Source organism: Rhinoderma darwinii, chromosome 2 (genome assembly GCF_050947455.1).
Source record: "Rhinoderma darwinii isolate aRhiDar2 chromosome 2, aRhiDar2.hap1, whole genome shotgun sequence".
NCBI lineage: Eukaryota > Metazoa > Chordata > Amphibia > Anura > Rhinodermatidae > Rhinoderma > Rhinoderma darwinii.
This window is the reverse complement of record NC_134688.1, coordinates 471743336-471770326: the sequence shown is the minus strand read 5'-3', so window position 1 is coordinate 471770326 and position 26991 is coordinate 471743336. Positions and strand designations below refer to the sequence as shown.

The 26991-nt window shown below is 45.3% G+C and overlaps 1 protein-coding gene and 4 non-coding genes across 5 annotated transcripts in view; 3 read left to right on the top strand and 2 right to left on the bottom strand.

Annotated features, from left to right (window-relative positions):
- The first annotated feature begins 7087 nt into the window (after window positions 1-7087).
- Window positions 7088-7159, top strand: TRNAP-AGG (transfer RNA proline (anticodon AGG)). Its single transcript has one exon. It is a non-coding gene; the product is annotated as a tRNA-Pro (tRNA).
- A 6257-nt stretch (window positions 7160-13416) lies between these two features.
- TRNAP-UGG (transfer RNA proline (anticodon UGG)) lies at window positions 13417-13488 on the top strand. The gene has a single exon. It is a non-coding gene; the product is annotated as a tRNA-Pro (tRNA).
- An 802-nt stretch (window positions 13489-14290) lies between these two features.
- TRNAP-AGG (transfer RNA proline (anticodon AGG)) lies at window positions 14291-14362 on the top strand. Its single transcript has one exon. It is a non-coding gene; the product is annotated as a tRNA-Pro (tRNA).
- A 212-nt stretch (window positions 14363-14574) lies between these two features.
- On the bottom strand, window positions 14575-14646 carry TRNAP-CGG (transfer RNA proline (anticodon CGG)). Its single transcript has one exon. It is a non-coding gene; the product is annotated as a tRNA-Pro (tRNA).
- A 1938-nt stretch (window positions 14647-16584) lies between these two features.
- Window positions 16585-26991, bottom strand: part of RCSD1 (RCSD domain containing 1) — a 75073-nt gene continuing 64666 nt past the window's right edge. Inside the window, exons 6-7 of the mRNA XM_075854668.1 lie at window positions 21743-22195; window positions 16585-19988 (exon numbers count right to left, since the gene is read on the bottom strand). Of these exons, the coding sequence (XP_075710783.1) occupies window positions 19971-19988; window positions 21743-22195 (471 nt within the window). The 3' untranslated portion in view covers window positions 16585-19970. The remainder of the gene's footprint in view (window positions 19989-21742; window positions 22196-26991) is intronic.

Below are 26991 nucleotides of genomic sequence, written 5' to 3'. Positions count from 1 at the left end.
GTGAAACAGAATGATCTACATTTACAAGCTATGACATGGAGGGAGAGGAGCTGCAGTAGACAGGACATGCCCCCGAGCTGCCAGCCTTAAGAAATTCTAGCAGAGCAATTGGAGCAATGAATGGGGAGCTATCTGGATCCATGTAATATACAAGGTTAGTTCTAGCTTTGTTAGCAAGAGATTGTCATGTACTATATTATGTCTGGTTTTCTTTTTTTTTTCATTCATTTTGGGACAACCCCTTTAAAACCCATCTTGATCATGTCCAACTTAAATATTTGCAGGGCTTGTTAAATGTTTTAGAGCCATCTCTTGTCATGTAGCGTGTAAGTTCAGGATGAGTTTTCCACCTCTGCATATACACAACAATGTTCCCATTTATTTACAGCAAGCAGAGTGCTTGAAAATTGTGATGAATTAAAATACAATGAGGAATATTTATCACTAGTGTTATAGAATGCATTATTGGGCCAATTTCTCTTCCTTAAGCCCCTCATCATACATTCATTATTTACATACAGAGGCTAAATCCACCCACCTGTGTCAATTTGACATGACAGCAAGCAGAGCTCTTCAAAATGATAAGGAATTTAGAAACTCTACTTATATTCGGATAGGCTTGACACTGAGAGACATAGCAGTACAAAAGTAACAAAATTTTTTGCAAAATGGAAACCATTTATTATTACTCACCTTACTTCAGATGAGATCAGAGAAACTATGTCAAGAATTCGATTCTCCAGGTGGTATCACACAGAGGATTTGAAGGGCTCATTGGGAATCTTGAAGCAAACTGATTGATGATGTTTGTTGTTATTCGGGTGGATAGCTCATTCCGGACTTCCCAGGCATGCTTTACTGAAGTGTCGTGATTATCTATGTGATTTCATTCATGATCTTTCTAAGGAACTGTCAAAATGTATTAGGCAGACAATATGTGCTTTAATGTTTTTGACCATGTTTTTTTTTTCTTTCTTTATGTATAACTGTATTTTGTACTAGTTCTTTGTATGAACCTTTGATTTTTCTTCAATAAAAATGTTTTAAAAAAAAAAAAAAAAAATTAAAAAAAAAAAAATGATAAGGAATTTAAATAAAGGATATTAGAAAGTTACAGAACTTTTCATTAGACAGCCATTAAGCTTTATTTACATCAAAAAATTGTAATACACCTTTAAGCCTATGAACGTGCGCAAAATTGGTAAAAATCGCTACAAAGTGTCCGTTGTTTTTTATTATTTTTTTCTGCTGACAGATGTTGTGTCACTTGCAGTACACCCCCTCCTCCTGGGAGCAGTTCAGGACGTCAACAGAAAACTTCACAAACAATCTGCTTCCTGGACACGACACGTGGAGCACACGCGGCTGATGGCAAATATCAACAAGCCAATTGTACTGTACACTAATCCTTCATAGAGCTGAACAGTATATCCAGAGCTCATATATATGTTATCAGGGGCGTAACTAGGAAAGACTGGGCCCCATAGCAAACTTTTGACTGGGGCCCCCCCTCCCCTGGGTGTCACACAACCCCCCCCCCCGTAGATAACGCCATACATCCCCCTGTAGATGACGCCATACAGCCCCCCTGTAGAAAACGCCATACAGCCCCCTGTAGAAAACGCCATACAGCCCCCCTGTAGATAACGCCATACAGCCCCCTGTAGATAACGCCATACAGCCCCCCTGTAGATAACGGCATACAGCCCCCCTGTAGATAACGCCATACAGCCCCCCTGTAGATAACGCCATACAGACCCCCCCTGCAGATAACGCCATACAGTCCCCCTGTAGATAACGCCATACAGTCCCCCTGTAGATAACGCCATACAGTCCCCCTGTAGATAACGCCATACAGTCCCCCTGTAGATAACGCCATACAGTCCCCCTGTAGATAACGCCATACAGTCCCCCTGTAGATAACGCCATACAGCCCCCCTGCAGAGAACGCCATACAGCCCCCCTGCAGAGAACGCCATACAACCCCCCCTGTAGGGAACGCCATACAGACCCCCCCTGTAGATAACGCCATACAGCCCCCCCTGTAGGGAACGCCATACAGCTCCCCCCCTGTAGGGAACGCCATACAGCGTTCCCCCCCCTGTAGGGAACGCCATACAGCGTTCCCCCCCTGAAGGGAACACCATACAGCGTCCCCCCTCCCAAAAAAATGCGACCTACAGTGTGTCCTACAAAAGACATGTATCCCCTCTCCACAGGATCTCCACAGGACAGGGGATACATGAGTGATCGCTGGCAGCGATAGGGAGAACGGGGGACTGAAAGTCCCCTGAACTTCTCCATGACTAACCTCTGACTTCCGGCGTCTGCGCAGCTCAATAAAAATGAAAGGAGCGCTGGTCACGCATGCGCACAAGCACGACCGCCGCTCCATTCATTTCTACTGAGCTGCCGACACAGACCCTGGAAGTCCGAGGTTTGTGATGGAGAACTTCAGGGGACTTTCAGTCCCCCGTTCTCCCTATCAATGCCAGCGATCACACATGTATCCCCTGTCCTGTGGAGATCCTGTGGAGAGGGGATACATGTCCTGTGGAGAGGGGATACATGTCCTGTGGAGAGGGGATACGTGTCCTGTGGAGAGGGGGGGGGGGGGATACATGTCTTTTGCTCTATTTTGGGCCTTCAGGACCAGACACCGTTTAGCCATTTTTAGCACGCGTTAGTTAAATGGCTATAACTTTTTTATTTGTTGGGCTAATGACGTGATTTTTGCGATGTTTTTTTTCCGTAGACAATGCAGGTTTTGTTTTTTTAGCGTTTTTTTATACACACCTTTTTTGCTATTTTAGAATTTTTATTCATAAAGTTTGAAAATATTAGTAAAAAAATAAGCTTTTTTAAGTTTCAGCTATTTATTTTTTTTTGGTAATAACATAGTTTTACCCTAAAATAGACCTTTTATTTGTGATCGTCATTGTCTACCGTAAATTTTAATATATTACATGTCTATATTAGGGTAATTGGGTCAGCGCTAGCGTTACAACAATGATTGGGGGGGGGGAACGTTTTTTATTTGGGGTGGGTATTTTATGTGTATTTATTATGTACATTTTTTTTGCACTTTACTATTTTTTTATTACTATGGTCTGTCCCCCAAAGGTCAAAGAAGACCTTTGGGGAACTTTATATATATTTTTTCTTTCTTTTACACCATCTTTTCCACTGTAACTGGAGAAGCACAGCAGCCCCAGTTACAGGGGAAATCAGCCCTCTCATAGTGACTATTGTCACTAATAGGGCTGTGCTGGGTCTAGTAAGCAGCAGTCTGCCACTAACGACACCCGGCGATCATGTGACCAGTCACATGATCACCGGGAGGAATAGAGACAGCGCCGCTGCTGCTGTCTCTATTCCTGTACACAGCGCGCATTCAGCGCTGTGTACAAGTCATCAGAGAAGACAGAAGCAGCGAAAGCTGCTTCTATCCTCTCCTCAGGGTCCCCGGCAGTCACTGACAGCCGGAGACCCGACATTCAGCTGCCCGATCGCGCGGGCAGCAAGTTAAAACCCGAGCCGTAGAAAGTCTATGGCTCGGGTTTTAAGGACCCTGACCGCTGGCCGTAAAAATACAGCCAGCGATCGGGAACCAGTTAATGGCAGAGCGGGGAGATACCTCCCTGCTCTGCCGTAGTGTTCAGTGGCGTCCCGCTGTAGCAGCCATAGCGGCTGCTAGCGGAGCCTCCGGCCATGGTGGGGGCTTGTGCCGGCGGGCGACACGGGCCCCCTCATGCCGCGGGCCCCGTAGCAGCCGCTACTGCTGCTACGGCGGTAGTTACGCCACTGTATGTTATACATCTGATAGCCGGGGAGAGGCCGAGAAGGAGCGCAGAATAGAAGCAGCAATGTCAGGACAGAGCTCCGCCTGCAGGGAATCTGGGCTCCCTCTCATACTCCTCCTTCTCTAGCCACGGACGATCACATTATATAAGTTATCTCGCATAGTATATACGCTTATTTATAATGGAAGCTTATGGCCGGAGGACGGCAGCACCGCGCTTGCGTGATTTGGCTGCGCTATGAAGAAATAGCATGGGGAGAATGGGAACTTGAGATGTACAACGCGAATGCTCGTCCTCAATGACAGTGAACTACTGGAGGACGGAACTACTAGCAACGGGGAAAAAAGTGTGGGATATGGGGTATTTTTTTTATTTCCAAGTGCATGAAACATCCAGATTTTTTAAATATTATAAATGACAAATATATTTTTTTAAGAATGACATGATGGGAAATCCTCTTTAAATAAAAATTATAAAATGTTTAAAAAAATACACATATTAGGTATTCACTTAACGGTTATATCAGTGGCTTTGATTTCCAGCTCCATCTTCATGCTGATGACGCCCAACTATATCCATCGTCCCTGGACAGTTCTCCTGAGTGTCTCTGAGACAGGGTGATGTTTCTGTCCAGTGGTTATACTGACGCCGCTGCTCTCTATCGCTCATTACACTGGTTACCCGTTTCTTGCAGAATTGTAGTCACAACTCTACTCCTAGTCTCCAAAGCTCTCCACAATGCTGCACCTTCTTACATCTCCGCTCTCCATCTACCAACCTACTCACGCTCTTCACTCATCTCATCCTCGCTTACTACATATTCTCATTCCCATCTGCAGGACTTCTCCCGTGCTGCACCCATTCCTTGGCACTCACTGCCCACGAACCATCAGACTTTCCTCTAACATTCCTAATTTTAAGTGTACCGACATAACTGACACTACATAACCATAGAGTGAAAGTACCTCTGTCCTCTAGATTGTACGCTCCTATAGGTAGGGACCTCTCTCCTGTAGAGTGTTAGCTCTTTTGGACAGGGCCCTCTATCCTATAAAGCAGGGGTCCTCAACTGTCGGGCACCAGTTGTTCAGAGCAGTGGCGCCGCTGGCATCGGGCATACGAGGCAGTAGCCCTAGATTTTTGACTCGGTGCTCCATGCAACTGTCACATTCAAATGTATCTGTGTCCTCAGAACGCATATATAATTGAATACTATGTTGAAGCAGGGAGCTATCAGCTCTCTGCTCCACCATTTAGTAGGCTACAAACGACGTTAGGTCTGCAGCCTATAAGATGCTGGGACAGGAAATCTGTGTAGGCTGGCCTACGTAAGTGTACCGTCTCGGCATCTCATAGGCTGCAGGCCAAACGTGGCTGAGGAGGCTGTGCAGCTCTGTTTGTGGGAACAGGGCAAGGTGAGTGCAAGTTTGTTTTATTTTCTTGGGGGGCACTGTTTCTTAATGGGGGCACTTGCTACAGGGGGCATTGTGGCACTATCTACAAGGTGATGGGATGTGTGGCACTATCTACATTGTGGTGTGTCGCACTATTTACAGGGGGCACTTGCACTATCTACAGGGGGTGTTTGGCACTACATTCAAGGAGAAGTGTGGTGTCATTGACAGGGGGAACTGTGTAGTACTATCTACAGGGGGTGTGGGACTATTTACAGGGGGATCTGTGAGGCACTATTTACAGGGTGGTGTGTGGCACCATCTACAGGGGACACTGTGTGGCACTATTTTCAGGGGCACTGTGTGGCACTATCTACAGGGGTGTGTGGCACTATCTACAGGGAGCACTGTGGCACTATCTACAGGGGGTACTATTTGGCACTATCTACAAAGGGAATTATGTGTTGTACTATGCAGGGGGATGTGACATTATCTACAGGGTGCACTGTGTTGGGCACAGACCCCGGTAAGTGGACCTTTGCTAAAAGTAGTTGAGTATCCTTGCTGGAGAGTGTGAGCTCTTATGGGCAGGGACCTCTCAAAAAAAACAAGACCTCACTCAGCAATGTCAATGAAAAAATAAAAAAGTTATAGCTCTTAGCCGCTAAGTCATACTGCCCAATCACAAAGAATGGTGAATTGTGCAAAAAGCTAAACGTGCCACGTCTCATGGACCATCCACCATAAGAAATATTTCCTAATAGCAAATCCATTCAGTGCGTGTATGCGGCAGCATAAATAATGCAAAACTTATTAACCATTTAAAGGCTATGTCCATCTGTCTCATACAACTATTTGAAAGAAATGATCACCCAGGGACCCATAGCAAAAAACGGGATCCTATCAGGCCTTGACCAGCCACTCAGTAGCGTTCCTTTGAGAGAGGCAGACCATCAAAAACAGCATCTCCTACTTCCCTTCTCACAGTAATAGCGTTTACCTGAAGCCACCACTAGGGGGAGCTCACTGCGCAGAGACTTTTAAACCTTCCTTTGAGTTGAATAGTTGCTGTAAAAATCCCTATGCTGTGAGCTCCCCCTAGTGGTGGCTGCAGGCTGTTAGATTTTTACTATTTACTGTGTGAATGGGATTTGGAGCTCTGTGTGAATACTAGAGCACCAACTACTTTTACGTTTTTTACAAAATTAAGATTGGACATTAACTTTAATTAAATTTTTTAATTACTCCATTTCTCTGTGGGCGCCAGAGCCCATTCTATGTTTGCTGTTGAGCCAGAGCCTCAAACCTGCTACCGCTTAACGCTATGGATAACTTACAGATCTCTCAAGTATGCGATTTCACAACTCTGAAGTTCTGAAAAAACATAAAAATGTTTCTCCTCATTCTAGTTACGTGCAGCCAATGACACCAGCAAAACCATGAGATTAGTGAGCAGATGTTCCTGACATCAACAAAACACCCTGAATTTTTACTGCAGAGAAAAAACAATGAAAAACTCTACAGATCTTCAAGGACTCAATTGACCTGGTCCTCCAGGGGTTAACATCACATAAGGGTTTGTTATATAAAAAAATATATATATATCAACTATCTAAATAATTAATCATTATAATTTTTTAAAGGGTAAGTTTTAAAAAAGTTTTTATTTAATAAACGCATTCTATTGGCTCTCAGCGATATTCATCACCGTTCTGAAGACAAGAGCTTGGCCTGATTGGCTGGTAGGAGGGGCCCTGGTGATTGGTCCGCTTTTAGGCAACAGGACGGAGTATAGATTGTGTCCCTGGGGACTTGAGCGAGCAGGAGGAGGAGTCATAGTGCGCTTCTTGTAGGGTCAAATTATCAGCAGCAGCAGAATTTCAGCACATCGGCTCGTTGGTCTAGGGGTATGATTCTCGCTTAGGGTGCGAGAGGTCCCGGGTTCAAATCCCGGACGAGCCCACTTTTTGTATTTTAGAATAATAAATATTTTATATTTAGCATTTTTATTATAATTTGTTTCGTCTTCTTCTCCTCATTATTAATATTATTATTATTATAATAAACAATTAGATGATAAAGAAAGGAGAAAAATATTAATATGCTAATTATTATTTATTGTCCCTGAAAAGGGTTTTCCAGTGTTAGGCTATGTTCACACGGAGTATTTTGGGGGAGGAATATCTGCCTCAAAGCTCCAAACGGAATTTTGAGGCAGATATTCCTCCCCCAAAATACTCCGTGTGAATAGCAATGATCGCGCCGTTTTTCGCCCGCGGCCATTGAGCGCCGCGGGCAGAAAACACGCTTTCTCCTGCCTCCCATTGAAGTCAATGGGAGGTCGGAGGCGGAAGCGCCCGAAGATAGGGCATGTCGCTTCTTTTTCCCGCGAGGCAGTTTTACTGCTCGCGGGAAAAAGACGCCGACGCCTCCCATTGAAATCAATGGGAGGCGTTCTCGGGCCGTTTCTGCCGAGTTTTGCGACGCGGTTTCCGCGTCAAAAAACTCGGCAAAAGACCCCGTGTGAACATAGCCTTAGGCCCCATGCACACGACCGTGCCCGCAATCACGGCCCGTGATTGCGGGCACGGCCGGCCGCTGACTGACAGCCGCATTTTCGGGCCGTGCTCCCATACAAAGTATGGGAGCATGGCCCGCAAAATGCGAAAGAACGGACATGTTCCATAATTCCCGGAACATTTCCACGGCACTGACACCCTTCCGTAGTGCTACGGAAAGGTGTCAGTGTTCAATGAAAGTGAATGGCTCCGTTTCTGCAGACACCAATTGCTGTCCGCAAAAACGGAGGTTTTTTACGGTTGTGTGCATGGGGCCTTATGTAAAAGAGGTATTCCTATATACCATTAATGTGTGATAAGCGTAGGTCCCACCTCTAGGTAGAATGGCTACGGGTCACCTCATCACAGAAGCAGTGCTCCTCATAGACGTCAATGGAGAGGTGTTGGCGCTTGTAACTCTTTGTAAGGGTATGTTTACATAGGCTAGTTTCGGCAGAAAAATCGGAAGCAGAATGCCTACAAACATCTGCCCATTGATTTCAATGAGAAATAAGGGCGTTTTGTTCCGACGGGGCGTTTTTCTTACGCCTTGTTTTCCAAAAACGGCACGTAAACAGACGCTCGCGAAAAATAAGTGAATGTCATTTATTGGGATGTTCTTGGAGCCGTTTTTCATTGAAAATCAGACATTTATGGCATATCCTGTGGTATATGTTGGTACAGGGGCGTAACTAGGAAAGACTGGGCCCGTCCTCCCCTGGGTGTCCCACAGCCCCCCCTTGTAGATAGTGCCCCCTGTAGATTCTGCCATACAGACCCCCTGTAGACAGTGCTATACAGCCCCCCCTGTAGAGTCCCCCCTCCCCCTTGTAGACAGTGCTATACAGCACCCCTTGTAGATAGTGTCATTCAGCTCCCCTGTAAATAGTGCCCCCACCTCCCCCTTGTAGATAGTGCCATAAAGCCCCCTGTAGATAGTGTCCCCCACCTCCCCCTTTTAGATAGCGTTATCTACAGGGGGGTCTGTATGGCGTTATCTACAGGGGGTCTGTATGGCGTTATCTACAGGGGGGTGTCTGTATGGCATTATCTACAGGGGGGTCTGTATGGCGTTATCTACAGGGGGTCTGTATGGCGTTATCTACAGGGGGGTGTCTGTATGGCATTATCTACAGGGGGGACTGTATGGCGTTATCTACAGGGGGGTGTCTGTATGACATTATCTACAGGGTGGTCTGTATGTAGTTATCTACAGGGGGGTCTGTATGGCGTTATCTACAGGGTGGTCTGTATGGCGTTATCTACAGGGTGGTCTGTATGGCGTTATCTACAAGGGGGGTTGTATGGCATTATCTACAGGGGGGTCTGTATGGCGTTATCTACAGAGGGGGCTGTATGGCATTATCTACAGGGGGGATTTGGGTCTGTAAGACGTTATCTACAGGGGGCTGTGTATGGCGCTATCTACAGGGGGCTGTGTTTGGCGCTATCTACAGGGGGCTGTGTATGGTGCTGTCTATAGGGGCGCTGTGTGGTGGAATCTATAGGGAGGCACTATCTACAAGGGGGGAGGGTTGTGTGATACCCAGCGGAAGGGGGGCCCCAGTCAAAAGTTTGCTATGGGGCCAGTCTTTCCTAGTTACGCCCCTGGATAGCACCATACAGCCCCTCCCTGTAGATAGCTCCCCCCAAACAATTAAAACATACAATTTTTATACTCACCTAGGCCTCGTTCCCGCGATGAACAGAGCTGCTCAAAGGCATCAACGCCGACGAGATCTTTGCGTAGGGCCGGCCTCCACATGGATCCGGTACGTGTGCCTTATAGGCTGCAGTCCGAACGGCCTGTAGCCTAGGAGATACCTCCCCGCTCTGCCATAGCGTTCAATAGTATATGCGTCCTAAGGACGCAGATACTATTGAATGTGGTGTCGCTACCGCTATAACAGCCATAGCGGGCCCGTGACGAGGGGCAGCACGGGCCCCCTCATACCCCAGGCCCCATAGCAGGCGCTTTGGCTGCTACAGCGGTAGTTACGTCACTGTGTAGGGAAATGAAAGCTGAGCAAACAGAAACTGTGGGAGGGATCCTCCAGCTCACCTTAAATGCAGGTTTTCTGCGCTCTGCGCCTGAATGAAAGCTGAGCCCTGATTGGTTGCTATGGACAACAAGGACATTTTTACTGTTAAATGGTTTTGGAATATGAGGCCCACATATTTCTATCCTTCACCATTATCGAAGATATTTGCTAGCTTACCCATCCTGCTCACACAGCTGCGGGTTTGTTACAATACATTGGTGTAGGCAATCCTTTGTGAGCTAAACACCGGAGCAGAACAAACCTCTCACTTGCCCTGGAGCGCAGGCTGCTAGCTTTTACCTTCACTCACACGTAGTAACGAGCCCATCAGCTGTGTGAATAGGACTTTGTTAGAACATGTTTTCAGAGTATAGATCTTCCCCCGGCAAAATCAACTCTCGAGAGCTGGACTTCACATAAAGGCCTTATGCACACGACCGTAATTGCAGATAAAAATACTGATCCATTCATTTCTATGGTCCATGGACACTTTCCCGTATATATACGGGTAACTGTCCGAGCCGTCGAAATTACCCTAAAAAAATAGGACATGTCGCTCTGTGTACCTATACTTTTTAATGTGAGCATGGTCCGCAAGTGTGGATGACAGTCGGCGGGCCGGCGGTGTTGTAATCACAGACCATACCGATTTTTTTGTGAAGTGTCAATTCCTTTCATTAGCCAGAACGGAGAGAATCTACAGATATTGATTTCAAAAGGATCTGTGTAATGCTTCATTTCTCCTGTGGGAGCACTGCAGGGGAATTGAACACTTGCTTCCAGGTTCGCAGATGATCGCCGATCACTGTATTTTCTAGCGTTGGGGCTTATTTTTGATGGACTCTTCTAACAATCATGGAATGGTACAAGTATTACAATCCCTGAAAACCCCTTTTAAAAAATATCAAAGAAACAATATTAAGTGGAGTTTCTCTTTTATACAATGCATGATTTAGGGGAGCACATACTTCATTTTTCAAAGAATATTTCTGTCAGCGAGTACGGAACCTCCTCTGTGGAAATAAAATTACTTTTCTTTAGAGGGACATGGAGTAAAGACAAAACCACTGCAGGCCGGGACACGCTCCATCGTTCTTCCCACTCATGTCCCGGTTGGTTCATGCAGGAAGGATTATCGGATACTATGTCGCAATCAGAGCGGGAGAAGGGCCAGAATAAACTTGGCATTGAATAAAAAACAAACACTTTGTTCTCTGGGAACAAGTTCTGCAAAATAAAAAATTTTAAAATACAGAGGTCGATGGGCAAATAAGGTCTCAAATCAGGGCCGTTACAATGTGCAAGCCGCAGTATGGAGACGGCGCACATTTTTTTAATCTGTAGGATTATAAAACATCTCCAAAAACGGCCATAAAAAACTACGCCAAAAACACGAGTTTGATTAAAAAATGGCTGAAAATCAGGAGCTGTTTTCCCTTTGTTTAGTAAGCGTGTGAACATACCCTTAGCCTTTTGGTGTGTCCTATAGCTTCTGCCAGCTGCAGAATCACACCCAAAATGGCAGCCGGACACTGCTTAGCAATTTGAAGACACCTTTTTCTGGCTTGTAGGTGGGGGGGGGGGGGTGAGATTCCCTCCCACATTTACAGCAGCTGTGAGTCAGGTTGCTTTGCCTTATTCACCTTGCTGTAATTCTGGGAAGTGCTCCCTCTGGTGGCCAACATAGGAAAACATGTCAAATTATTATTTATTTTTTAATACTTTCCACCATGTGGAAGAAAAAAAAACAAACATCAAAAAACGTAAAAATATAATAGAAATAAGTAACTTACTTAAAAAAAAGGTTTCATTCCCGACACATTCCCTTTCATTTAAAAAATACATATAGTAGCATACATGAAGTAAAGGGGGCTCCGCAGCCCATCTACTCAGTGCACCACTCTTTAGCACCCTTGTAGGACAGGTAGGTAACATGACCATGCACCCCTTATTTGCTAACACAGCAGTGTCATTGGAGAGGGGAGCCATGTTTTGGAACTGGACCCACTGGTTGCCCACTCTTTAAAATGTTTACCATTATTCATAAGCAACATTTTGGTGCCAATTTATGCCATCTCACCCCCTATCCTGGGACAGGACAACCCCTTCTTCCCATCAGTTGTAGCAAAAAAAATGGTGGCATCAGCCTCAAAACATATCCACCCTTCCTTGTTGTAACTTTACACTGCCTATGGAGAAGGGTGTAGGGTTCTCACCATCTGTAGGGCTTTAGGAGTCACCTGTGTTGTCCCCTCGTCAAATTTATGGAGAGGGGAGTCATGCATGGGTTCTCACCACCCATAGAGGGAGCGGGTTGGGACTAGCCTGTGCTGCTCCCTAGTTAAGGACTTCTCTGGGGTTTTGTCATCTATGGTCTATAGCCAGGGTTGGACTGGCCCACCAGAGGATCCTCCTGTGGGCCCAGGCTCTAACATAATAATGGGCCTTAAAGACTCAGCAGAAGTCAACGCCATTTTGAGATCTTTGGGGGCCAATGACTTGCCGCTAGGGCCTATTTCTTGTCGGATGATTCAAAAACTTCAGGGACTTTGATTAAATGAAAAGTCGACATGTTTTATATAGATGGAGGGTGAATCATCTATTCTGGTGGGCCCAAGATTCTTTACACATTGTCATTTTGTTAGATCTCGCATTGGAAATGTGGATCCTCTAAGCCACAGTGGGTTTGGCGCGGGCCAAACTGAGGTGCGGAGTGTAAGGAAACTCCTCGTTCTTCACCCTTTACTCCCACAAAGAGGTATGGACTTCACTGGTTGGATTTCCAGGACCTAGTCCCCAGAATAGTCACCGATTGGCAAGAGGTGCGCTTAGGGAAGAAGTAGACGAAAAATGGTATAAAAAGTGATCAAAAAGTCGCATGTAGCCCAAAATGATACCAATAGAAACTAAAGCTCGCCCCGCAAAAAACAAGCCCACATACCGCTCCATCACCAAGAAAATAAAAAAGTTATGGCTCTCAGAATATGGCGACACAAAACAAATCTTATTTCTAACAATTCATAAAACATAAAAAAATATATCATTTGGTATCGCCGTAATTGTATTGACCCGCAGAACAAAGTGATCATGTCAATTTACCGCACGTGACCGCTGTAAAAACGAAACCCAAAAAACTAGAGGAATCGCGAGTTAGACCGTTACACTTTTTTATGGTAGGAAACCCCCTTTAAGAAATATTTTAACCACAGCAAAGTCCATACGGGATAAGCGGCACTAAATAACAGGAAATAGTCCAAAATACACAATAACAATGGCACTTTAGAGTCCCATAAATCAGATATTTCAGCGTGACTACTTCACAGTCCACATCAGACCACACCCACGAGTTCAGAGATAGCCAATCAAAACGGCGCCAACGGAAAAGGAAATGATTTAGGTCCTGAGCTTTGTCTATCACGCTTGAAGGAAGCCTTGTCTGATTGGCTCGGAGCAGAGCCGCTGTTGATTGGTTCAGGGCAGGATGGGCGAATCGTGAGGTGATGTATAGTTCCGTAGCGTTGTGGAACCTGCGGAAATGGCGTAGTCATGACAACGACTCAATAGGAAGAGAATGTACGTACATGTGGTATTTACAATACAGACCTGATGTATGCAAGTTGGCTCGTTGGTCTAGGGGTATGATTCTCGCTTTGGGTGCGAGAGGTCCCGGGTTCAAATCCCGGACGAGCCCTACTTTTTAATAGATGATAAAAAAAAATGGCCAAAAGCCTTAATTAGGATATAATAAACCTATTAATAATCTGCAATGTCTCCCCTACATTCTCTGTTATAACATACTATGTCCAAAAGTTTTGAGACTGATACAAATTTTTGTTTTCAGAATATAACCTGCTGACATCAGTTCAGTGATCGTCTGGTTAGCTCAGGAGAAAGTGTTAACGAGGACAAGGCAGCTGATATTGCTCTGTCATGGTTGCTTTAAAAGGGGGATGGTGCTTGAAATCATTGTCTTCTTCTGTTAACCATGGTTACCTCCAAGGAAACACATGCAGTCATGCATCATTGCTTTGCTTCAAAAGGGCTTTACATTTAAAGTCTAGCTAAACGTTTGACAAACTTCTCACATGTCATAGTGACGTGTCAGAAGTTTTGATTGGTGGGGGTCCGAGCACTGAGACCCCCACCAATCGCTAGAATGAAGTAGCTGAAGCCCTAGTGTGAGCACTCAGCTGCTTCGTGTCTTTTTGGCTTTTTCCGGAAATAAATGTATCGGAGTACGGGCTCAGATTGAGTCATTAGTCAGGATTTGGTACAGAAGCTGATATCCAGTATGCCAGTGCAAATTGAAAAAAACAAGCCCTCATACAACTATGTCTACAGAAAAATCAAAAAACGTTATGTAAAAATGTAATGAAAACCCAGAATAAGCTGATCAGTAAAGGGTTAAGAAAATTATAGAAATTTTTATCAAAATTCTTTTTTTTTTTCCAAAATACAACTTTTCAGAGCCACATACGAGCTAGACGTGTGGAGGCTCGTTGGTCTAGGGGTATGATTCTCGCTTAGGGTGCGAGAGGTCCCGGGTTCAAATCCCGGACGAGCCCAGTTTTTTTTGCATTTAGAATTTCAAATCATTTGATTAATTATGACGACTTTCAAATATAAGGAACCTATTAGATGACTTTTTTTTTATTTTGAATTAATACATTTTTATTAACATTGCGAATGTTAATAAATGTTTTCAAAAACACTTTGCTTCTCGGATTGTATGGTGAGGCGTAGAAATATAAGAAGTTGAAAAGACAAAATTAAAACTGGGCTCGTCCGGGATTTGAACCCGGGACCTCTCGCACCCGAAGCGAGAATCATACCCCTAGACCAACGAGCCACTCGCTATGTCTGATCTCCGTCTTCAGCTCTTTAACTCGTCACATCCCGATCTGCTCACTTCCTCCTCCGTCCACCATGTTGCTCCTCTTGAACCCCACAAATACATCGCATTCCCCTCTTATTTTAGTAAATAGGCGCGAATTTGTGCGAAGTCGATATCCCGGACTACAAGGACGGACAATCAATACAGCTGGGGGGCACCAAGACGCTACGGTCATCATCACGATCCTTGTAGTGACGGGTGTAGAAACATGGAGGGCAGGAGAATAAAGCCAGTCAGCGAGCGCAGATGATTCCCCCAGAAAGATGTGCGTTGTAGGGGGTCTCCCGGCCAGGCTGCAGGGGCTGCGATTCATTCATTTGTAGTATTGACCGTATATTATATGGAGTGATAGAGAAATCATGGTGAAACACTCCCTCTAGTGGATGTAAAAGGGAACTGTCCACAGCAGTATACCTCCCAAGTCAAGTTTACCAGTGCCCCATAACAGTGCCACTGCCAGACACAGTGCCCCCAGTAACAGTCATCACGGTGCCCCCATTGTCAGCCTCAGGGCACCCAGTCAGCTACAGTGCCTCCAATGTCAGTCACATTGCCCCCAGCCAGAGGCAATATCACTCCCAACAAGCCGCAGTGCCCCCAGTGCCAGTCACAATGCCCCTATACCATCCACAGTGCTCCCATTGTCAACTTCAGGGCTCCCGACATTTCCCTCAGCCACAGTGCCAGTTACAGTTCCCCCAATGTCAGCCACAGCTTTGCTTGTACCAGCGATGGTGCTCCCAGTAACACCCACAGAGCCTCCAGTGTTACTTATAGTGCCACCCACAGTGCCCCCAGCCACAATAACTGAAGTGTCAGATACAATGCCCCAAATGGCAGTCACAGTGTCCTTAATGCCAGCCATGCTTTTGCTAGTCCCAGTGATAGTACTCCGAGTAATACCCACAAAGCCGCCAGTGTCAGCCACAATGCCCCAAGTGCCAGCTACAATGCCCCCAATAACAGCCACGGTTCACCCAGTGCCAACGCCAGTGCTCCCAGCAAACCCTACAGTGCCCCAGCGAAAGTGACCAATTAATGTAAGTTACGACTGGCAAAAAAAGTACAAGACAGACGGTCGATATTGGTTGCTGGCATGAAAGATCGCTGCCAATGGCGTACCAGGACTATGTGCGCCAGTCGTCTGATAATCCTTGTAGTTTATCATTATTCTGTCCGTGCTGCAGTGGAAATCACCTCTCTGTGCACTGTCTGCCTGCTGAGTCTGAGCTTATACACCACAGCCATTATAAAGGAGCAGAACTGCAGTGTTAAGCATGGAGGATGGACAGAGCAGCAGAAGCTGTCTATGGGGGAAAGCCTGATTTTTGTCTATTACATCATAGATCAGAGAAAATGCTAATTCTTACCGTTTTCAGCAGTGATGTTTAACAAAGGGGAGTGGCCTGTTGTTACTATGGAATCGGTGGTGATGTCATCAGCCAAGATTCCATAAAGATCAGACAACCCTAGTGAGACTCACATCGGCTGCGGGTCACAATCAGGGCCCATGCACTTGGCTCCATTTTGCAGGGAGTCATAATATGGCTGCCTTAGAGGTGCATAAGGCTCTACTTTATTTAGAGGGTCTGGTCTGGGTCTATTTATTTTAGGGGTCTGTATTAGTTTAGGGGTCTGTATTCATCTAGGGAGTTTGGTCTGGGGTCTGTATTCATTTTGGGGTGTGATGAAGGGGGTCATAAGCACTACTTTTGATTCCGATGCCTCAGACGGGGGCATGTCCTATATAACTGGGCGGGGCCTGACACAATACAGCTTCCTGGAATCTCCTTGATGTCACTTCGCACAAGTTGGCGTCCATGGTATAACCTTCCACTGAGGCCTAGTCGTCATGGAGGCCAATGATAGGAATGAATGACAGAGGAGGCCGGGTCTTATAAAGAATATGCTTTTATTTTTCATTTACAGTCGGGGACACGTTGTACACAGATCAGCACATGGCGGTCGTCTTCCTCGCGTCACACATTTCATGATATTAACAGCTAACGTAGAAATCTAAGAGGCAACAGCAGAGAAAATAAACATAAAACAGGCAAAGAAAATAAAACGTCTCCTACACGACCGGGTGACAGAAGAGGATCCTATGGCGGTTTACGTTTTTTTTGGGCCCAATTATAAGATAACATACCGTACTTGCCAACATTTGAATCCCCATTTTGTGCCACACCCCTGATCCGCCAAGGAACGGCCACGATTACAGAAACGCCAAATTTGTGGACCATTTGAGGTCCAGTTTGCAAGACAACCCCATGGAAAACATGGCAGCTGGGAGCTATGGGTCATAAAATGGGGGTTAAGTGGGTTTGTCACGGTCTGGGCCTAAATAAAAGTCAAATGAGTGAAAGAACCGGAGGAGGCAGCCATTTTGTAGACTTGAAAGGGATCCCCACAGATTTTTGTTAAAGTGCCAAAAAATCGGATTAATAAGGCGCACCCGACAAGGCGCATGGCAGGATGTCCCAATCCGCCCACAAAATCTCCCAGAAATGCCACCCTTGGGGCACATTTCCATAATGCCCTTAGAGGTCTGTAAAATTCCTAAAAAAACGGGAAGGTTAGGAGGTATTTATGATGTGACTGCTGCCAAGCTGCTCGTCCTCAATCTCATTTTCAACACAGTGACAATCCAGCTTAGGACAGTCCGGTTGCTATGGACCTTATAACCTCAGTCTTGTATATGGGTTGTCAGGCAGCAAGTCCCTAGCAACCAGTCTGTCTCAAATCACTCAGGTCTTTTTGTATATGTATCTGAACACCTCGAAACGCGAAAATGTCCCACGAATGGGAATTTAATGTTGTCAGGTACGGCAACCTTATTCATTGACCGCGATATAGTATACTGGGATATGTGTGTGGCACGGTGGCACGCCATTTTTTTCCCCAAGTGCGTACTGCAGGCAAATTTGGCTTGTCATGAGTTTGTTGCATATCAAAATTCTAGCACCATGCGTACCTGGCAGTGACGTACAAGGGATTTCCACAAGTAACCCGGTCACATGACCACCGTTTTTTAGCGCGACTGAAATGTAGAGCTGCCTGGGGTGTGTAGTCGCAGACATCACCGGGAGCAGCACTAGTGGCCATAAACTTCTACCACTGGTCAAAGGCCAATCGCCACTACATATGGAACTAAGTGGCCCCTTGGAATAGGGGCCCCTCCTAATAATCCTATAATAGTCAGAGAATAATATATTGTAAATGATGCACAGAGAACAGTAAACCGGTCGGGTCATCCCAGTAATATATTTTCTTCTAAAAAAATAAATGACATATGTAGATTTACCTGAGACATTTGAACAACACAGAGGAACAAGGACGCGGTGACCGTCCCTCGGACGTCTCATCACAAAATACAGAATTTACAGCGAAGCGCCACTATATGGAAATGTGAGTATTTGTATAATATATTTCATTACCTTTTCTACTATAAAAAAATCTTTTGATAACTGGAAACCATCAACAAGCAGGGTAACTGATCTATTGCTTCTATTTGGTATGTAGAGTGAACCAAAAAAAGAAGGCTTCGACTCTGCGACAAATGCTTAGCCATTCAGAAACATAAATTGACATGCAGCGGAGTTATAATCCGGACCGCAAGTCAATTTATGCTCCTATTCTGTGCTGAATTCCGCAGCTTGTATGTCCCGTGTGAACATACCCTACATTTGCCCCTGCTCACAGTTTTTTTAAATCTGTTGTGAGTATTCATAGAGGATATAATAAGCGGGGGGAATAATGCTTAGAGAAGATCTATCAACAGCAACTTGTTGATGGTTTCCAGTTAGCACCTGATCTTTTAGACTACATAGGGTAAATCTGAAGTGAAAAATAAGTGAAAAACCATAAAAAGTAATAAATATATGACGGAGATGCTGGATTTTATTCGATTTGCTTTCTATAGAGTCAGCGGTGGAGCGTCCCTTTAAGTAAAGCGATCTATATACAATATATTGAAAATCATATATCGATTGATATACAAATAAATGTCATATCATAATAGGATTTTTTTTAATATACATTTTTAGTGCCTGGTTTACAGAACAGACAGACGACCTTGTCATGAAAAATGGTTCTGACCCCAAAGTGTCTGCCTGTGATAAGATGAAGGGTGTGTATATATATGCAACTCCCTGCAAGCCAATCATCTTCTCTAACACTCAGTTCACATGGACATTGCCCATAGCAACCAATCAGAGTTCATGTTTCATTTTGCAGTGCTCTGTATAGACAATGAAAGCTGAGCTCTGATTGGTTGCTATGGGAAACACGGCCATTTTGTGTCTCCAGGACAGTTTTAATACATGAAGCCCGTGTCTAATCATCGTTAATCATACTAAAATATTTGTACCCATAGGGAATAATAGAAGTCGCACACGACATGCATGAAATCGGCAGATTTTTGCTATTCCTTATAGGTAGAAAGACCACATGTGACCTGCGATGACAGAAAAGTCACTGTGTATCCAGATATCAGAAGCTTGGCTGCCATTACAGCTCTCATACGTACTGTCATCCAACTTTCCCAGACTCCTGAATGACATCTGCCAAGTTAAGCATCAAACATAACATCAGGAGAAAGCTGGGTGACAACCACTGAGCTGTCCTGGCGGCCATGTTAGTTGTCACCCAGCTTTCCCAGAGTCCATAACATCAAATTAACGTATACCAGAGCAAGGGATATAGTTGCATAAATAAGTATAGGGCAGCCGGCCCTTGTAAGAGCAGAAATGGCGGCCATTTTGCTTGTTACCCAGTTTTCGCAGAAACGAATATCTCAAGGACTTTTTAAGCACTTTTTATCTTCAATAAGCTCCGAATAAACACTCTGATGAGGCACATGGTTTAATTTGTATGTAAAATATCTATAAACGTTAATGACGACATAAATATATGAATGGGGATTCTAACACTACTCAAAAATGTAAAACTACAACTCCCAGCCTTCAGCGGTCAGGACATACTGGGACTGGTAGTTCCACAACAGCTGGAGGGCCACAGGTGGCAGACCCCCGTCCTATAGAATGATATTTATATTACATATATACTGTACACAGCGTGTTGACTGTTACCCTGCACATTGACAAGATTGTTACGGTTCTTATATATCTGTAGAAACTCTCCAGGTCGCGCTGATGTCGGCTGCGCTGCGACCAGGAGGGACGTCGTCCAGGATCAGATCTCTGGATCTTCTATGCGCAAACATGGCAGCTGTCCAGCTCCGCCGGTCAAGATTGTGATTTTCCGTCGGTCGTTTTACTTCACTTTTCAGGTTTATCCTACAAGAAGGAAATATTTAATTTCGATTATAACATACGGTAAAAGGGGTTGTAAAGTTTGGCAACTGGACCTCTATTGTAGGTCCCCCTCTGACAAGCTTAGGGTATGTTCACACCTACACGTCCGATACGCCTGAAATTACGGAGCTGTTTTCAGGAGAAAACCGCTCCGGAATTTCAGACGTAAAGGCAAGTGCAGCCGTTTTTCGCAGCGTCCATTACGGACGTAATTGGAGCTGTTTTCCTATGGAGTCAATGGAAAACGGCTCCAATTACGTCCCAAGAAGCGACAGGCACTTCTTTGACGGGGGTCGTCTTTTTTACCGTCGGCACAGAACATCGTAAAGCCCATTCAAATGAATGGGCAGATGTTTGCCGGCGCATTGGAGCCGTATTTTCGGACGTAATTCGAGGTTAAAACGCCAGAATTACGTCCGTAAATAGGGTGTGTGAACCCAGCCTTGTGGGGTGCCCCAATGGCGCATTATATGGCGCCCCATGGGATAACCTGCTCTATCTAATATACTGGAATCTCTATTGGAAGGCTCCTCGCCGCCATTATCTTCAAATGTCCGATTCGATGGCATTACGTATCTCCTACAGCGCGATGGACGTACAGGATGCAAAGTCATACAAGGTCATACAACGCCACATACAGTATCCTAGTTAGGCTACGAGGTCCACTTCTAGCCGAACTGCGCACCTTTCTCAGAAAAGTGTCAGCTATCTGCTGAGCTGGTGGTGGGCTTGTGCTTATACACAGTAGCCTATCAGAACAAGCCGAGCTGCAGTGTAAAAGTATTTACCCTGCCATTATCAGGAGATCCCAGCTACAAGACCCCAGTGATAAGATGTTTGGAGGAGGGGGACTGCTGTGGGTTTTGAAGGGGATGTCCAATTTGGAAAACTGCTTTCTATGCTGTAGGTCTTCCAGCATCTAGATGATCGCCGGCGATTCTGCTGCTGGGAATCCAGTGACCAACTGCTATAGTCAGTCGGCAACAGCTGGGTATATGATAACTTTCCCTGTAGTGACACCAAAAAGCAAAACGAAGCATTTCACAGTGCTCAAATTAGTAGTTCGGGGACGCCATCAGTCCTCGAGATGATCTTTGTAGTAGTTTTATGCTCTGGACAACACGGAGAGGTTCTGATCTAATATCTGTTTTTATTATCTGGAGTATATGGAACATTTCCTCAAAGAGACCTTCCAGAAAAAGTTCATCGTACTACATTAAAAATGTGAATTTTTTTTTTTTTTATATCTTCCTTCGATGCTGATATATGAACTTTTTTAGTTACAGGCCCAAAGCCTGAGGCTGCACTACTGAGAAACTCTGACAACTTGTTACCTTCTGATTTATGTCAAGTGCAGGAATGCCATAGAGACCTTGTGTGGATCTAAATCACCATCGACATCAACATTCACACATAATGCCGTTATTAAAGCTAGGGAGGATATTGATATTGATGTATTTGGTTATTAGGATCTGCACACGGTCCCCATGACAACCCTGCACCTGACAGAATGATGGGCGTGTTCACATCAGTAGTGCAGCCTCAGGCTTTGAGCCTGTAACTTTGAGTGATCATTTCTCAGCATAGGAATAAGATATTAATAAAAGGTTTCCACATTTTTAATGTCCACTAAACGGCCTTTCTTCTGGCAGATGTGCTCTAAAATGATATGTGGATGTTAGTACAATCTGTTTCCACCAGGGGGCAGAGTATACAGACTGCCATTATCTACTTACATCCCCATCAGATTTGTTTTGCTCATTTCCCTCCTCCTTGTCTTGCCCCTCTCCCGTATCTTCACTCTTCTCCTCTATGTTCAGCGTCTCCTGCTCCGTCACCGGCGTCCCGCTCTCACTTGTGTCCGGTTTTTCCTCTTCTTTGTCGGATTCCTCCCTCCGCTCACGCTCTTTCTGCTCCTCGTCCGCTGCCTCCTCCTGTTTGTCAGAATCTTCCTGGTTATTCTTTCGTTTCTCGGATTTCTTGTCCGCAGAGTCAGACGGTGAATTTTTCGCCACTGGTGATGCGTCTCCGTCTTCCTTGGCCCTCAGAGCAGCGTCGCCCTCGTCTGATTTATCTCCATTTTCTTCAGCGGTTTGGTTGTACGTTTCAACGTCAAAGTCCATATCGGATTGGGATTTTCTAAACATTCGGCTGGGAGGTCTCCGCTTTATGGAGCCTCTTGTGCGGACCTGGAGAGAAGAGCATCATTATTATATTATTATTATTTTATTATTATATTACTATTATTTTATTATTATTATTATATTATTATTATTATATTATTATTTTATTATTATATTATTATTATTATTATTACTATTATATTATTATATTTTTTTTCAGAAAAAAACGCTCGCGGTTTTTCCCTTTGTCTGTTGAAGTAATAAGAAAAAAAAGTCTTAAAAAAAACGGAGCTGATTTTTCCAGGCAGAATTTTCTGCCTGCAAAAAACTCTGTGTGACCATACGGCTCTGCAGCAATACCCATGAGTTGAAAAATTGCAGCATTACCGTGACCGCACATCAACTTGGACGTTTCCCTACAAGAAAAAAAAGCAACTGGAATCATATGATACAAAGGCTTCAAAAGAAGCAAAATATAACTTTCTATGGATAAATAAATAAATCCCAAACTGTTAGCTGATATAATTCTGGCTGCTTCCCCCCACCACAAGGGGGAGCTCACAGCACATGGATGTATAAAGCACACTGCCGGTACTGCTGCTCTAGTAGTTCCCTTGCAACCCATTATTATAAGGCTGACCTCATATCTTCCCAGGAGACCAAATAAACACCACAGCCCCTTTGTTTTAGCAACTGTCAAGAGACAAAATATCACTTTCTACAGATAAAAATGAGGAAGAAAAAGTTGCGCAAATTTGCATTTCACTTGGACGGCATTTCACGAGACAACATAAATCTCTCTCTGTCCTGGACTCCATGCTAATAGAATTTGCCCACACTGACACATTGTTACAACCCCGTCAGCTGTGTTAGCAGGAGTAGGCTAGGATGAGTTTCAGCCTTATGATTATAAACAGATTCCATTCACAGACAGCAAGCAGAATTGCGGAGGAAATCAAATGAAATGAAAGTTGAAGAATGTAAAAGAGGTTTTAATGGGATGGGCCATAAATGTATGATCGCCAAAATGAGGGGGCTGCGGCGCTTATAGGTAGCATGGGAAAAATGTGAGGGGTGCGCACAGGATTTTGTCCAGGGGTATGGGTATGGTCCTGAATATGCAGTGTGCGCACACATGCACATGCACACGCACACAGTCAGGGCCCTTATATACAGCATAAATAATACTACTAGACAGTGCATGTATATAATGTGGCCATACAGTACACATACATTTATAATGGCGCCATACAGTACACAGAAACCACACCTATATGATGACAGCAGCGTATAACGCTATAAACTGTGGGGGTCTTGGGCAGTAAAAGTGGATAGTGGGTACATCCCTGGAGGTTCAGTGTCATTCACGGATGTGTACGGCGCTGTGCCTGGTAAACATTGAATAGGCTGTGACGTTTGTTACCGCGTCCCTTCAGTCAGCTGATCCTTCGAGTTTTAGCAACTAGTGGGGGTCCCAGCCCTCAGAACCCCTATCCATCAGACGTTCATGGCCTATCCTTTTGATATACTATAAATGTATCTGTAGGGAAAACCTCTGGTAAATGGACAGTTTTCTGCACAGTTAGGGTATGTTCACACGGCCTATTTACGGACGTAATTCGGGCGTTTTTGCCCCGAATTACGTCCGAAAATAGCGCCTCATTAGCGCTGACAAACATCTGCCCATTGAAAGCAATGGGCAGACGTTTGTCTGTTCACACGAGGCGTATATTTACGCGCCGCTGTCAAATGACGGCGCGTAAATAGACGCCCGCGTCAAAGAAGTGACCTGTCACTTCTCGGGGCGTAATTGGAGCCGTTATTCATTGACTCCAATGAATAGCAGCGCTAATTACGCCCGTAATGGACGCGGCGTTCAAGCGCCTGCACATACCGGTACGGCTGAAATTACGGGGATGTTTTCAGGCTGAAACATCCCCGTAATTTCAGCCGTAACGGACGCCCTAACTGTCAGAAGATAGTATTGGTGTTTCAATTCCTCACTACCTCTGCTTGCTTATCAGTGAATTAAATCATTATGAAAACCCATCCTGTCCTTGTCCTGCTCACACAGCTGTTGGCGTTGTTACAGTGTCAGCCTGGAGTTTAGTACAGGAGAGAGGTTTATGCTGCTGCATCTCCGAATAATTTGGTGATCCCCATGACTGTGTCCTCTGGTTCCCATGCGCACATCAGGAATAATGTTAGCCGAGTGGAAACCATCAGGAGTGTAAATATTTGAGCATTTATGTTCCAGAATTCACACTTTACATTGAGCAGAACCCGACATCTGTATTGTTTGAATATTTAGCAATCCATAGTCACAGTACTTGGGAAGGCCACCAGGCAAACACTGAGACTCCATACTGTCATCCTTTGAACAACCAAAGTTTAAGTTCATCCCGATCACATTGCAGCAACAATACGGTCAGGGTCGTCTTTATGTTAGCTGGTGCCCTGTGCAGGATTTTTTATGGTGGCCACCCACACACACACACACCCATCTGCAGCGCCATGTCTCCCCCTTTACAACACCACACCTTCCCCCTCTCCCAACCTGCTGCACCACATCCTCACAGCATCATCTCCTCCCTCCCCCTCAAACCACATCTTCCCCCTTTACTACATCTCCCTCCTCACAGCATAATAATCTCATCCTTCCCCCTTACACCAAATCTTTCCCCCTCTCTCCCCCTGCAGCACCATATCTCCCCCCTGCACAGAATGATCTCCTCCCTCCCCCTTACAGCACATCTTCCCCCTCTCTCCACCTACGGTCTGTAACACATCTCCCCCTCCACATCATCTTATCCCTCCCCCTTACACCACATCTTTCCTCTCTCTCCACCTACTGTCTGTACCACATCTCCCCCTCCACATCATCTTCTCCCTCCCCCTTACACCACATCTTCCCCCCTCTCCAGCACCACCTCTCCCCCCTCACAGCATGATATCCCCCCTCTCCCTTACACCACATCTTTACCCTCTCCCCACCGCTCTACCACATCTCTCCCCCCACAGTATCATTTCCCTCCCCATTACACCACATCTTCCCCCTTTCTCCCCCTGCAGCACCACATCTTCCCTCTCAGCACCAGCTGTACCACATCACCCCCCTCACAGCATCATCTCCTCCCTCTCCCCTTTTACACCACATCCCCCCTCACCACATCTCCCCCCCACAGCATCATTTCCTCCCTCTCCCCTTACACCACATCCCCCCTCACCACCTGCTGTACCACATCTCCCCCCCCCCACAGCATCATCTCCTCCCTCTCCCCTTATACCACATCTTCCCCCTCTCTCCCCCTGCAGCACCCCATCTCCCCTCTCACCACCTGCTGTACCACATCTCCCCCCACAGCATCATCTCCTCCCTCCCCCTTACACCACATCTTCCCCCTCTCTCCCCCTGTGGCTCCACTTCTCCCCCTACACATCACAATCTCCACCTGACAGGAGCCCCCCAGAGTAGTATTGCTTGGGGGACACATAATGGTACAGGCACATTTAATTTATTATTTTAATTATTAATTTGTGTTAATAAATTATTTGTATTTTAGGTGGTTTGGTCTGGTGTTCTGTCCCACCCCCTATTTCCCGCTTTATATTTCAGTTGGTACTTACCTGAAGTTTCTGGCAGCTTCTGGAAGATTCTTCTAATCTGATTGGTAGCTGCATATAACGGCGGGAAAATTTAATATGTTTTCTAATCTGCCCTTCACCAGGATTTGAATTTAATTGGCCGTTTAAAATATTTGGCGGGAAGATTTTCCTTTACAAGGCACTGGTTTCGGGGGGTCCAGTGCCATTTCCAGCGTTCCGGTTGCCAAACCCCTCTCCCCAATTTGATCAATTTCTCCTTTGTCGCAATCTTTTATTAGTGTTTTTGCTGGGTGGACTGATTTCTTAAAATGATTTATTTATTATATGTGGTTTTTATTATAATGGCTTTTTAAGTATTTATTAGTATTGATTTAATCTTTGGTAACCCGTAATAAAACATTGCGCCCTTTTTTATCCACATATCTCTTTTCGTGTCTTATTTATTAGTTAATTTTAGTTTAACCCCTTCCAGACATTTTTCGTATGGATAAGTCATGGAAAGTCAGTGCTTCCCGCATTTTGAGACAAATGGTGGGCACCAGCTCAGAAGCTGAGTCGGCGCCCTCATCCCCGGGTGTCGGCTACATGTTATAGCTGACAACCCGGGGTAATGTCGAGGACCGAAGTTTGCTCCGATCCCCGTCATTAATCCCTTAAATGCAGCGGTCAAAAGTGATAAGGTGTTTGCAGCTCATCGGCACCCCAGCAATGAAATTGGCTGCAAAGGTGTGCCTAGTACGGAAGACTTTCAGGCCCCGTCCGGAGGCAGCAAGATGGCGCCGGCTCAGGAGCTGAGCCGGCGTCATCAGCGGTGAATGTCAGCTGTATGGTATAGCTGACATCCACCTGTAACGGCAGGAACCGGAGCCAGCTCCGATTCCTTCCATTAACCCCTTAGATGCAGCGATAGCTGCATCTTTTTGGTTGGTAGCAGATCGGCAGCCCTGCATGCTATAGCAGTGCTGCCGACTGCTGCTATGGCAACAGGAGGCCTAACAATGGCCTCCTGCTCTGCCAGTATGGACGCAGATTATGCCCCGCCCGGTGGCGAAGCCTAATCGTCTTGCTGTCAGTGAATGACTGACAAATCTAATACATTACACTACATAGGTAGTGCAATGTATTAGAAAAATAACATGACAGTTGGACCTTCAAGTCCCCTAGTGGGACTAAAGAAAAGTGTAAAAAAAGTGAAAAAAAAAGGTTGTAAAACATATAATAAAAGTTTCAAGTAATAACATAAAACATAATCACAC